Genomic DNA, 12,133 nt, shown 5'->3' on the forward strand with positions numbered 1-12,133 from the left:
TAACTCTATCTGCGAAAATGTTTGTTGCATGTATTGGTAGATATATTCTGCAACTTTTAACAGCAGAACATGGTCTCGAGTTGGCGGTTTCGACCTGATTCTGCCCAATGTCCTGGTTGTTAAGTACACGACCCAGAAATCGTCGCTAGGGACTACTGATGGGTTGGAAGTGAATAGCTCTTTCTCAGAGAGAGTATCATCCTCGGATGGCTCTTGATTGACTTCTGGAGGCGATGGAGGCAACGGTCTGTCCAGATCTGGGTTCTCGGGCTCAGAGTTGGTGTCATCGTCGTCGGATACATTCCCTAAGAGAGGTGGATACGATGAACGGTGATCATAATCTACCGTGCGGTAGAAAATGGTTTGTTTCCGCACAGGATCCCAGTATCCCACATCATCCAGCATGTTGGACTCGAGGATGGCCTCCATTGTCACGAGTTTGAAGGCTTTGCTGACGCGGCATAATTTCAGCATTTCGGCGAGAGAAAGCGACACCGTGCATTGCTGGATGATATGAAGCCATATCTCTGTTGGAAAAAAACTCTGTAGGTATTCCTGATCTCCCATGATTCATTAGTTTTCTTTGGATCAATGTAGTTCGTATGTTGAATTGTCAAGTTGGTGCGTAGCAAAGAGTCATCAAAGATAACGCTGACAATGCATTTACTGCACAGCCACGGGGGAGGGCCCACTAAAATGCAGTGCCTCTACAAGCGCTGCATGAGTTCAGCTTCTTCTGAATTGCTTAAAAGGATAAGAATCCTTATGGTAATTAAGGATAGTTGGGAACGATATTTGGAGATCTGGGCAGGGTTTCGCATCATAAAGATAAATGCCGATGGTTGTCGCGTGGACGCCTCATCCCCTGGAGCTCTGGTACACTTGCTTCCCCCACGCTTTTATCTCTTGACCGTAGTGGCGTATCAAGAGCGATGCTGATTCGTAAAGACAAGCCAGGAGTAGGCGGCAAGGCATTATTAATGCCCGAGAGGCTCTTGGCTCCCCTCTGCTTCAATATCATCGCAATCAACGCAAACCTTGCAGAGACTGCAGAAACTTATCTCGAATTTAGCAATTTTATCACCCTACGATAGTTTGAGTTACAATGGAATGCCTCAAATTGAGTCCAGAATCAGCTGCCTCACTTCATGGAATGAGCGAGGCTGAGTTGCGTGCTTTCACGGGAAAGGGAAACTCATCTGGCAGTGACAGTGAGGAGGACTTGAAAATCCGCATCTATGCCAGCTACCTTTTGTTCGAGATGTCAAATTCAGGCAATGCTCTGGAAGAAGCTATAATTTGGACTAAAAGGGGGATCGTCGCTTCACCTCCAGATAAACAGGCTCTCAATGAGTGGCTCGATATTCTCGTGACGCTTTTGGTGATTTTACACCACTCCCAGCAACTAGCTGGACAGATCGCCGAGGCGTGAGTTATACTCTACTTTCCGTTTAGAACATAGATGCGAAGCCAAGAGATTTCTAACATCATGGTGTCTAGGCCCAGCCGTGACGCTATGCTCAATGATATTGATCTTCGAATGAGGCTCCTCAAGAACCAAGCAGCTAGATCGATGATGAGATTTGAACAGAGCCACCTCATGGAAGATTTAAATGTGGCCATCGCTATTGTGGAACACTTGATACCAATGATAGATCTTAACAAGTCATCAAGATTGCAGAATAACCTGGGTGTTATGCTTCATAAGCGATATCAAAGAACTGAAGCGACAGAGGATCTGAGCCGAGCTATTGACGCGATGAAAACCGCCATCAGTCTTACTCCTGACGATAGTCTGGATCTTGCTGACCGTCTCAACAATCTTGGACTCTGGCTCAGTACTCGATTTGAAAGGACAGATATGATTGAAGACCTGGACTATGCCGTCGAGGCCGCAAAGAAAGCCGTGAAATTGACACCTGAGAGTCACCAGCACTACGCTGGATATCTGAATAACCTTGCCAACAGTCATGGGAAGCGCTTCCAGCGAACAAGCACAGTTGACGACATTAACTGTGCAATCGAGGCGTCATCAAGAGCGGTGAAGTCTACATCACGAAAACACCCCGGCTTCTTGAATAGCCTAGGTGTATGGCTTTGTGCGCGGTTTGAAACATCAGGAGAACTCGCGGATCTGGATCATTCCATTGAAGCAGCACGTCGTGCAGTAGACATCACGTCCCCGAGCCACCCTGATCGCTCCGCATTCTTGAATACCCTAGGAACCAGCCTCAGCAGGAAATTCGAGAGAACTGATTCAGTGAAGGATCTAAACGAAGCTTTGGATATCTTCACCCAGTGCCTAGGAGCAACGCCTCGCGATGGACCAAACTTTGCATCCACGTTAAACAACTTGGGGATCTGCCACGGCATGAGATTTGAAAGGGCGGGCTCAATTGCAGATTTGGACTATGCCATTGAGAGAACGCACGAGTCAGTGGTCAGCACTCCTCACGGCCATCCACAACTACCCAACCGGTTGAACAGTCTTGGGAATCAACTGAGGGCGCGTTTCCAAAGGACAGGAGCGATGCAAGATTTGGAACACGCCATTGATGCTGCAGAGAAAGCCATCAAGATCGCAGCGAAGACTCACCCTCATTATCCTACGTATCTGAGTAGCTTGGCAAATAAGCTAAGCTTGCGCTTTGAACGAACAAGCGAAGTACACCATCTTGATCGTGCTATCGACCTCATTGACAAAGCCATCCAAGCTACTCCGTTGTCTCGTGACAGCCTCGCTGCTTACTACAATAACCTTGGATCATCACTTCGCACACGCTACGAGAAAGTTGGAAGAGAAAGTGATATTGTTCGAGCTATCGAAGCTAGCAACAAGGCGGTTGATCTGACAGCCCGAGATCATCCTGATATCTCATCCTACCTCAACACACTGGGCAATGTGTTTGGTAGCCGCTTCCACAGGACTGATTCCCTGGATGATCTAGATCGCTGTATCGAAAATATCACCAAGGCAGTGAAAGCAATGCCCCAAGATCATCTCAATCGTTCGGTCATAATAAATAATCTGGGCAACTGGCTTGATAAGCGATTCGAGGTAACCAAATCTGCCGGCGATCGGGACAGTCAAATGCAATGGTTACTTCAGGCATGGAACTCCAAAGCAGCAGCCCCATCTCAGAAAATACGAGCAGCTGGTTCTGCTGCTTACGTATACATACAGCGAGAAGAATGGGTGAAGGCCAGTGCATTGCTGCGTGAAGCGGTGTTGCTTCTCCCGAAAGTGAGTCCACGGTTTCTGGCACATGCAGACAGACAGAGCCTGCTCTCGAGTCTGTCTGGTTTGACATCAATGGCTGCTGCTGCGGCTTTGAGTGCAAATAAAGCACCCTATGAGGCCCTCAAGCTCCTGGAGCTGGGAAGAGGTTTAATCTCAGGATTCGTTATGGACATTCGCACAGATACCTCAGAGCTTAAGCTCGAGTACCCAGGTTTGGCGAAGGAGTTTGATCGTGTCCGAGATGAAATAGGTCAGCTGCAAAGCGGAATTGATGTATCGACGAAAGAAGACGACTTAGCGACTTGGCAGCTAAAGCAAGAAAGATTTCGGAAAGCAGATGAGGAATTCGATGTTCTTCTTCAAGAGGTCCGAGGAAAATTCGGATTTGAGACCTTTCTTCTACCGCCTACCGAGGCAGAACTGATGATAGCAGCTACTCCGGATCCGATCATCGTCATTAATGTCGCCTTCTATAGATGTGATGCGTTCATCGTCGAGGGTACTGGGATCACAACCATTGAGCTACCTGATTTGTCGCAAAGAAGGCTCCGCGCATGGGCGAGTTTCCCATCAGCGAGATCTGAGCTTGCATCTCGGCTAGAATGGCTGTGGGATGCACTCGGCCATCCTTGTTTAAATGCGCTTAGTCTCACATCTCCTGTATTGGATAACAAATGGCCCCATATCTGGTGGATTCCAACCGATGCCCTCAGTTGTATACCAATTCATGCTGCTGGGCGCCACGACCAAGGCTCTACAGAGACAGTCTTGGATAGGGCCATATCATCATATGCCTTAACCATCAAATCTTTATTTCATGGGCGAAAGCGGGAACTTGTTTCTGCCCGTGAACCAGAGAGAAAGTCTGCACTCCTTGTTCCCATGCGTAACACACCAGGCAGTGGGAAGTTGCCATATGCTGAGGATGAAGTCAACATAGTGAAGCAGATGTGTCCAAAGCTCGACCTCAAACCGGGCACGCCCAGGCCATTGAAGGAGGGAGTCCTCGCATCCCTGGAGGCCTGCAATGTATTTCATTTTGCCGGACATGGACGTTTAAACGCGGCGGAACCGTCGAAAAGCTGTTTATGTCTTGAAGATTGGGAGACCAACCCTCTCACAGTCCAGGACATCCGTGGGAAGAATCTAGAAAGCACTCAACCATTTCTCGCATACCTCTCCGCTTGCCGAACCGGAACAAACATGGAGTCAAGACTCTCAGATGAAGGAATTCATCTTGTTGGTGCGTTCCACTTGACTGGCTTCAGACATGTCATTGGAACACTATGGGAAGTATCAGATAAGCATTGCGTTGATGTAGCTGAAGCATTCTATGAAACTCTACGTGATGAAGGGATGACCGACCTGTCTGTGTGCAAAGGCCTACATCAAGCACTGAGAAAGTTGAGAGACAAGGGACGAGCTAAGAGCAAGTACATCAGGGACATCACAACTGTAGGTGAGGAAGAAGATCAACCAGATCTCGGGAATACGAACTGGATGCCTTACGTTCATTTCGGATGCTAGTTATTCTTTTGGCGTAGGGATGTTCCTGGAGTAAAGCAGCAATACTTGGTTCAACCGTAAGAGTTTCTTGAGTTTATTTAGATGAAGAGCAAGTCCGTTTACTCGGTAGACCTAGCGGTGTTATTAAAGTATCTGTAAGGACGGTATTACAATTATGCTACAACCAACTCCAATCTTGAGCTAGGCCTCAGGGTGTTCTTTGAGCCACTGCTCCAGACCGGTAGGGGTCACCTTACTAGCCCATCTCTCATTATCAATAGGATCAATAACTGCCTTGCCATTCAAAAATACCATCCCATAAGCCAAGTCGATATACTTATTGGCTTCGAAAGCGTCGATATTCTCTCTAGCCTGTTGCAACATCGCTTGAAGTTCAGCCTTGCCGCCAAAGCACTGTTTCTTAATCTCATAGCCACGCACTTTGCCGGAAATATCAGCGAGCTCCGGCATAGTGCAATGAGACGACTCGACATAGTAAACACCACGCTTAATGATATCCTGATCATTTATAGCGGCCAGTGTATACTTTGCCAAGTCATCAAGAGTAGTAAACGACATCTTCTCTTCTCCAGTACCGAAGTACGCAACACTTCGAGTTTCAGTGTTGATCAGACTGGGTCGACCTGCATCCTTGATATGAATGAGCGAATAATCCAAGATGGCACCTGTAAAACCATAGATGGGTTTCAAGCTGCAAGAGAGCTCGGCAAGACGCTTGAAAGCGATATAAGCATCGTACGTCTCGTGATCGCCGAGCTCGAGCTTAGTCCAATCAAAGTTCCAAGAAGCGGCATGAAAAACCTTGAACAGCTCATTAGTGTTGACACAATGCTTGTTGGCGCGGGGCTTACCTTGACACCTGCTTTCTTGGCTTCCAGCAAGAGAGCCAGTTGTCCTGCTCCAATAATGCTAGGCACTGGAGGTAGTGCTGCGATAACGACATCAACTCCCTTGACGGCTCTCGCAAGGTAAGACTTATCGAGGAAGTCGGGGCAGGCAACAAAGCTCTCGAGCTTTGATGCAATATCGGCATTCAGTTTATCTGGGTTCCTGCTCAATCCGCGGACTTGATAGCCTTCTTCCAATGCATAGCGAGCAAGGGTCTGGCCGACCATGCCGGTGATGCCTGCAATTAGAATGAGCATGATGAATCGATGGATAATGGTACTATGAGTTGTGTAAATATATGGGATGATGTGCCCAATCTCTGGCAGGCTAGGTTCGTTTTATAGTTCGTCATTGTTACCGAAATCCTGGAAGGCCCACAATTGGGGGGTGATCTATTCCCTGGTCGGAGTTGGAGTTACGGACTTACAGGTTTACGCCGCTTGGCCAAGTGTTCGTGCCGTAAGCATGCAGCTACCATGGGATCCTTCTCACTCATGATTTTACTCCGTTTCCGTCATCATCCAGCTCCGAGATATCTTCATTAAGCCATGATTTCAAAAGCTTGCGAGCCATGTCGCCGGCGAAAGATCAAGTGCGATGGCGCAACGGTTTGCCATGGATGTCGGAGTAGGCCCGCTATGTGTACCTATCGGCTCAAAGCACGTAACAGACCTCGCAAACCGAAAACGCCTGTACTGACAGAAATCTCCAACTCTGAAACCCCCGAGGATTCTCAAGGTGATAGCGTGTATCCAGCCTCTATCGCAGCTTCCAACGGTGGGGGCGAGTCTGGGACTCATGAACAGCTTGTTTACGGTCCGACGTCAACTTTTGCATTTCTACAGACTTTACATGATGAGCTGATTCATAGGCGTATCCTTGAATCCAAAAATAAAGCTCAAAGTTTAGATGCCTTTACTAAAAGAACTATCTTCTTTGGTCTACCATCAAGAGTCGACCCGCTCTCACTTCCCTCAGAACAACGAATGGAAGACATTCTTCTGAAGTCTACCGCCATAGAATTCTTACAAGCTTTCGAAAAATACTCTTCCCATGCTTTGCCGTTTATAAAAGTCGATAAAAATCAGATGTTGTTGGATAGCCTCTACAACGCTGGAGCTGACAATGCGTCAATGTCACAAGACAAAGCTCGACTGCTTATGATACTCGCCATCGGCGCACTCAGCACCTCTGAAACCGACACGGCAGAGACAATCTTGATACATGCTAAGCGTGAAGTCGTCCTGTTTGGCGATGTCGCAACATTGCCAATGGTTCAGTTCTGTCTCTTGATGTCGGAATATCACCTGAACATGGGCCGCCCTAATGGTGCATACTTGCAAGTTTGTTCGGCTTGCACCAGAGCTATGTCTATGGGTCTACATAGTCAGGTTGGGGTTGATGCAGTTGGGGAGGACTTGCAGCTGCGCTTGACTACATTCTGGGCACTGTACTTTCAGCAAACGTGAGCATCATTCTACTCTTCCAATTAGATAAGAGCTGACTTAGACGGCAGATGGATCTGCTTCATCGTTGGAAGAAAGGGAATCATTAAAAGGTCTGATATCTCCTGCCAGCACCCAGATGATCAACCCATGCTCGTTGATCTTTGCAATCTGGCAGCTATCCAGGAAGAGTCAACATCATGTCCGAACGGGCGAAGATACTGCTTGCTATCCCAGATGTACGGAAACACACGAAAGCTTCATCTGAGAAGTTGGAATGTTTGTGGAGACCTCTGGTTCGGACCTAGTCCCCTTCGATGCCAAGGATCAGGGGCGGATAAAATGGCACAGCTTTTAGTCTGTAACAGTATGCATATTCAATCCTGATATACAAAGAGGGACCTCAAGACTAACTAATCAGTCTACTATCACTTCATTCATACTGTGTATCGACCATTCCTCATCGCCGAGTCGGCACTTAGAGCTTCAGGTCAGTTTGAAAGAGCCAATGCGATCTGGATACGACAAGTGTGTAGATGTGCCACAGACGCCGCAGAAGACTCGATTGTGCTCACCCACCAGATCTTCAAAAGTGTAGATACCAAAGGGGTAAGTGAATCCTTCATTGGAAGTGCCTGCGCCTAGAAGGCTGTGGAGTAAAGAAGGTTACAGCCCTACACAATGATCAAGATACCCCTCAACGAAAAAGGCACTACGCACCCATGCTTGTCCAGCTTCTTATCTTTAAATTCTTTCATCTAATTTCAGTTGAGTAAACCACCAATGCTAATAGCATCGACGATAGATGAGGCGTTACAATGCCTTCTTTCTTGAAACAAGTTGCGCCATACTTCTTTACGCATCGATGCGCCATCCATCCAAACATCCACATCATCGGGACATTGTCGGGGTCGCTATAGAGTGCCTTCAGTTAATGGTAGATGACGACTCTGTCAGAAATTCAATACTGCATATACAAAAGATTATCGATGCCGTCGAAAGATACATATATGGGCCACTTAGTCGTGAAATGGATGGTCCATCCTCGCATGCAGCTATTAGCCAGCTTCCAAACTCCGATCAAGCACGAGGAAGGTCTGAATCGTTGCCCTGGGACGATACCATGGATGTTGCTTCAAGCTCTATAGCTGGTGGTGTGGATTGCATGTTTACGGGCTTCTTGGATCTTCTCCCTTTGGACCGTTCATTCGTGCAGCTGGCCGAAGAGGGGACTGATATGGTGACATAAGCCTGATGCGGAGGAAATAACACAGTTTTCTAGACTACCAGTCAATCAAAACCACGCATTACATCTAAGCTTTCGGGTAACCAAGTCTAATTTATGATGCTTTGCCTAAAATCTTCCAACTCATAACGCCTTTGGTACGGTTTTGTCTTTGTGACATGCCCTAACCAGATCACTGCTGCCACTGAAATCCCTCCATTATGCCCCTAAAGCTCAGGGACAGAGTTTTGGCTCCTGCAAGGTTGAGTCGCTCTATGAAAACTTACAAGAATCTCGACGAGTTGAAGCAAAGAGAATCGAACATTATTCTTTTACACATCACGGCTTCCTAAAGTAAGATACTCAAGAGGATTTAAGCTATCTTATATACTGGCTCTCTGACAGGCAGATCGCTTTCTTCAGGAACATCACCAGTGAATGAAACTACTGCTGTCGACTTGACCTGACTCCACGCGGGGTGTAAGACCTTCAACAAGTTGTAGGAGAATTCCACGCCTCGGTCGAAGCTCTTTTGCTTTTCTAAATATTTTGTGAAGTCAGTCACAGTAAGCTTGAGTCACTGCGAAGATTCCTGACTCTTCCAGATGGAGGATCTACACGTCCAGGGACACATAATTCGCTCTCATCTCTTCTGACACAATTCGCAGCATAACTCATTACATGGTCTCAAAGCAAAACCCCTCCTTCTCCTTCAGGTATATATATGGCCACAGTGCCCCCTTCCATCGTAGACCAAACATCAGCAAATTCCTCAGAATGCTCGATAAAATGAAATCCAGCCTGCACCAAAGTCTCCCACCTCTGACTTTCCAGTTGCTGACCGACAACTTGACGCAGCTCGCAACATTCGACTGTTTTCATTATATTCGCTGGGTAAAAAAGGAGATCATTGCCATCCTCGTCGTCTTAGGCAGTGCGAGCTTTCTTGGATGGGCCCTCAGCGCATCCTTCGTCCTCGAAACGTACTGCATTCGACGCAGTAGAATACATCGCTTCAACCACCTGTCCCCCGATGGGTCGGCCGCATAGGCCCTGGTCATGGGAGCTTCTGGCGGAATTGGATATGAGATTGTTCGCGAGCTCGCAAGGAGAGGCTTTAACGTGATTCTCCATGGGCGGGACGAACAGGATCTACTAACCGCCATGGTGCGGATACACGAGGAGTTTCCTGTTCCAAAGTTTAAGATCCTTGTCGCTGATCCAACTGTCCTTGGAAGTTAAGATTTCTGGTACCGCAAAAGCTATGGGGACTGGAAGCTGGAGCGTAAATTTGACCTTGGGGTGATTAAGAATAAGTTGCCCAAGCTGAACTTGGCAGTCTTGGTCGACTGTGCAGAAGGAAAAGCCAAGGAAACCAACCTTGAATCAATTATCGAATAAAATGAAAAGACTATTCTAAAGAACATCAACGTTGACGCTCTCTATCCAACACAACTCTTTCGCACTCTTCTTCCGACCCTAATTGACAACTGTCCGTCTCTTTTAATGAACATCACCTCCCTAAGCGACAAAGGCATCCCACCCAAAATCGCAACCTCAGCAAGCCGGACATTCCTTTCTAGAATGACCGAATCCTTGGCTCTGGAAATGAAACTCGAGGGCTACGACGTTGAAGCCTTGTGTGTACGGGTGTCGAGACATATGGGTCAAACGGACAGCACTCTTGCCAAAGCAATCATTGCGAGAGTCGGTAACCGCCGGAGTGTTGTTGTCGGTCATTGGTATCAGTTTCTTTACAAAGGTCTAATCGATTTGCTTCCTGGATGGCTGTGGGACTGATGTATCATACACTACATTCGTGGGAAGAGAGATAACGAATCCAAGGGAAGTTAAACATTTCCTTTTCCTCTCTATCCCCTTCTCTACTCCTTTCTATTCTTCAATAACAGTTGTGGGTGTTATGCCTGCATACCTGTCTTCCCCATGAAAGAGTTCTTCCTTGCTACTATCTCCGTCCCTTCCCCCCAATTCTTCCCTCGGATATTTATAGTGATGTCGCCTAAAGCTGATCGTAGGTGGCTCGATCGAAACAGGCGTTTTATTGCGAGTAAAATGCCAATGGCCAAGATATGTAACAATCAAAGCACTGCGGAATAATGCTTGCCTACGGAAATCGATCGCAGTTGATGAAAATTCTGAAACCGCTGGTCGTTCAGACAGGGCGGATGAAGCTGCGTAAACCTTCACGGCAATTGGCGAAAAGTTGCTGATTATGCGCTGTCATGCATACGCAAAATGCATGATTGAGCCCTGCAAATCAGTAAAGTTATGCACGGTCCACCACTGTATTTTCGCTGACGCTGATGGTGGGTTTGGTACTGTGATCGTATTGAGATCGTGGCTCGTTGGTAAATACATAAGAAAAGACCTGGTCTATGACGATCCATGTAAAAAAAAACTGCAAACAAAAATGCTCCTGTCCACATCTAGGCGTGAGACTTTCTGCGGGTATCATCATCAACAGCAGAGGGAGTCTTGGGGCCACCAAAGCTGAACATATCCAAGAACGAGCTCCGCCTCTCGCCAGTGGCACCCTGGTCAAGCGACTCACGTCTGCTCCCCGCCGGCGACGCCTTCTTGGCTCCTCCCCAAAAGTCCATGATGGAGCTCCTCCTCTGCTCGAGGGGCTTGGGCGGGGTGCAGACCATGATCTGCAGCTCGAGGTTCTCGATGTCGTTGTCGGTCTCGACCTTTGTGCGGCCGCAGTTGGAGAAGCTGGTGCCCGAGTAGAAGACGTAGCCGCTGAAGGGGCTGGCGAGGGCTGCTACGACGGCGCCCTTCTGACGCGCTACCTGCAGGGTTTGCTTGGAGAGCGTCTTGGCGTACCCTTGGCGCTTGTGGTGGGGATGCGTGATGACGGCATGGAGGAACATAACTTGGTCGTAGCGGGCGAGGTACGTCTGCTGAGTCTGCGTGATGCCTGATTGCAGTGCGGCAATTCTCTTTGCCGTCTTACTCTCGCCGTTGCTGGGGTCATCCGACAGACCAAACACTGTAGAAAATAAGGTTAGCGAAATTCGTAGCACTAAAACAAGGAGAAATAAGTGGGTGCCTTCACTCACCTCGCTGAATCTGTTCAGTGACGCCCTTTCCATCGTCCTCGTTCTGGTGAAGCGACTGGATAATTGCAAGGGAGACAGGGTCGTGAGACTTGGGGGCATCGACTACGTAGCAATGCCAATTCTTGCTGTTGTCGTCAATGATCCTCTTCAGAACCGTCTCGACATGATTTGAGGCGGCTTCTGAACGGCCTGCTGAGGGGTAACAGTACAGCCAGACAGAATCATTTGACAACCCGCTGAGGATGATCTCCTTCAACGCGGGGACGTCTTGTTGTGTAGCGATACGGACGCCCATAACTGATACGTTGATCAATACAAAGAATAATAAGAGTAGTTGTTGAGTTCAAGTTCGGTTGGAATGAAGAAACACCAAAAGTCAAGGCAGTGAAAGGCTTGAGGATCAGCCAGCTTTCATAGTCGGTATAAATTTTTCACCCGCCGCCCGGCAGTAAAAAAAAACCCAGAAGTGGGCTTCTGAGGTTAGAGCCACGCAACGTCACACGCAAAGTGAATTTTGATCATGAGCCGATGCCAAGCCAAGCAACATGAGATCATAGCGGTGTCTGTCCAGGCCAAGTATTGGCCCTCTAGGGCGACGAGGCGCTGGCGGCCTCTCCTCTTCCCCACAGCGATCGCCTCATAGCGTATAGTGCGCCAAGTCTGGCAATTCCGCCTTAGCCGTGCCATTTAAACATTTTAAGCTTAATCGACAAGGTTAAACAAC

The 12,133-nt window shown here is 47.9% G+C and overlaps 5 protein-coding genes across 5 annotated transcripts; 3 read left to right on the forward strand and 2 right to left on the reverse strand.

The window, feature by feature from the left end:
• Nucleotides 1-1,105: 1,105 nt before the first annotated feature.
• Nucleotides 1,106-4,768, forward strand: FOBCDRAFT_126686 (CHAT domain-containing protein; the record flags this gene model as incomplete). Its single annotated transcript, XM_059607813.1, has 4 exons — nucleotides 1,106-1,428; nucleotides 1,720-3,244; nucleotides 3,281-3,740; nucleotides 3,843-4,768. 4 exons carry the CDS (start codon nucleotides 1,106-1,108, stop codon nucleotides 4,766-4,768), a joined length of 3,234 nt encoding a protein of 1,077 aa, XP_059464141.1.
• A 180-nt stretch (nucleotides 4,769-4,948) lies between these two features.
• FOBCDRAFT_257030 (uncharacterized protein) lies at nucleotides 4,949-5,913 on the reverse strand (the record flags this gene model as incomplete). Its single annotated transcript, XM_031173419.2, has 2 exons — nucleotides 4,949-5,569; nucleotides 5,620-5,913. 2 exons carry the CDS (start codon nucleotides 5,911-5,913, stop codon nucleotides 4,949-4,951), a joined length of 915 nt encoding a protein of 304 aa, XP_031050204.2.
• A 381-nt stretch (nucleotides 5,914-6,294) lies between these two features.
• FOBCDRAFT_236816 (uncharacterized protein) lies at nucleotides 6,295-8,350 on the forward strand (the record flags this gene model as incomplete). Its single annotated transcript, XM_059610106.1, has 4 exons — nucleotides 6,295-7,121; nucleotides 7,173-7,340; nucleotides 7,638-7,710; nucleotides 8,084-8,350. 4 exons carry the CDS (start codon nucleotides 6,295-6,297, stop codon nucleotides 8,348-8,350), a joined length of 1,335 nt encoding a protein of 444 aa, XP_059464142.1.
• Nucleotides 8,351-9,103: 753 nt separating this feature from the next.
• Nucleotides 9,104-10,661, forward strand: FOBCDRAFT_247962 (uncharacterized protein; the record flags this gene model as incomplete). Its single annotated transcript, XM_059610825.1, has 4 exons — nucleotides 9,104-9,309; nucleotides 9,436-9,493; nucleotides 9,737-10,116; nucleotides 10,156-10,661. The coding sequence occupies 4 exons, from the start codon at nucleotides 9,104-9,106 to the stop codon at nucleotides 10,178-10,180; spliced, it is 669 nt and encodes a 222-aa protein (XP_059466748.1). The 3' UTR covers nucleotides 10,181-10,661.
• An 84-nt stretch (nucleotides 10,662-10,745) lies between these two features.
• On the reverse strand, nucleotides 10,746-11,728 carry FOBCDRAFT_15064 (uncharacterized protein). The gene is made up of 2 exons (XM_031173421.3): nucleotides 11,410-11,728; nucleotides 10,746-11,339 (listed from the first exon to the last, which is right to left on the reverse strand). Exons 1-2 carry the CDS (start codon nucleotides 11,702-11,704, stop codon nucleotides 10,774-10,776), a joined length of 861 nt encoding a protein of 286 aa, XP_031050206.2. The 5' UTR covers nucleotides 11,705-11,728; the 3' UTR covers nucleotides 10,746-10,773.
• Between the last annotated feature and the right edge of the window lie 405 nt (nucleotides 11,729-12,133).

The sequence above is a fragment of the Fusarium oxysporum genome, chromosome II, assembly GCF_013085055.1.
Source record: "Fusarium oxysporum Fo47 chromosome II, complete sequence".
NCBI lineage: Eukaryota > Fungi > Ascomycota > Sordariomycetes > Hypocreales > Nectriaceae > Fusarium > Fusarium oxysporum.

What these genes read in the sequence shown, in the direction of transcription:
- FOBCDRAFT_15064 (XM_031173421.3), bottom strand. Translation starts at nt 11,704, where the DNA reads ATGGGCGTCCGTATCGCTACACAACAAGACGTCCCCGCGTTGAAGGAG. An exon ending in CACTGAACAGATTCAGCGAG is followed by an intron (nt 11,340 to 11,409) that starts GTGAGTGAAGGC and finishes TATTTTCTACAG; the next exon opens with TGTTTGGTCTGTCGGATGAC.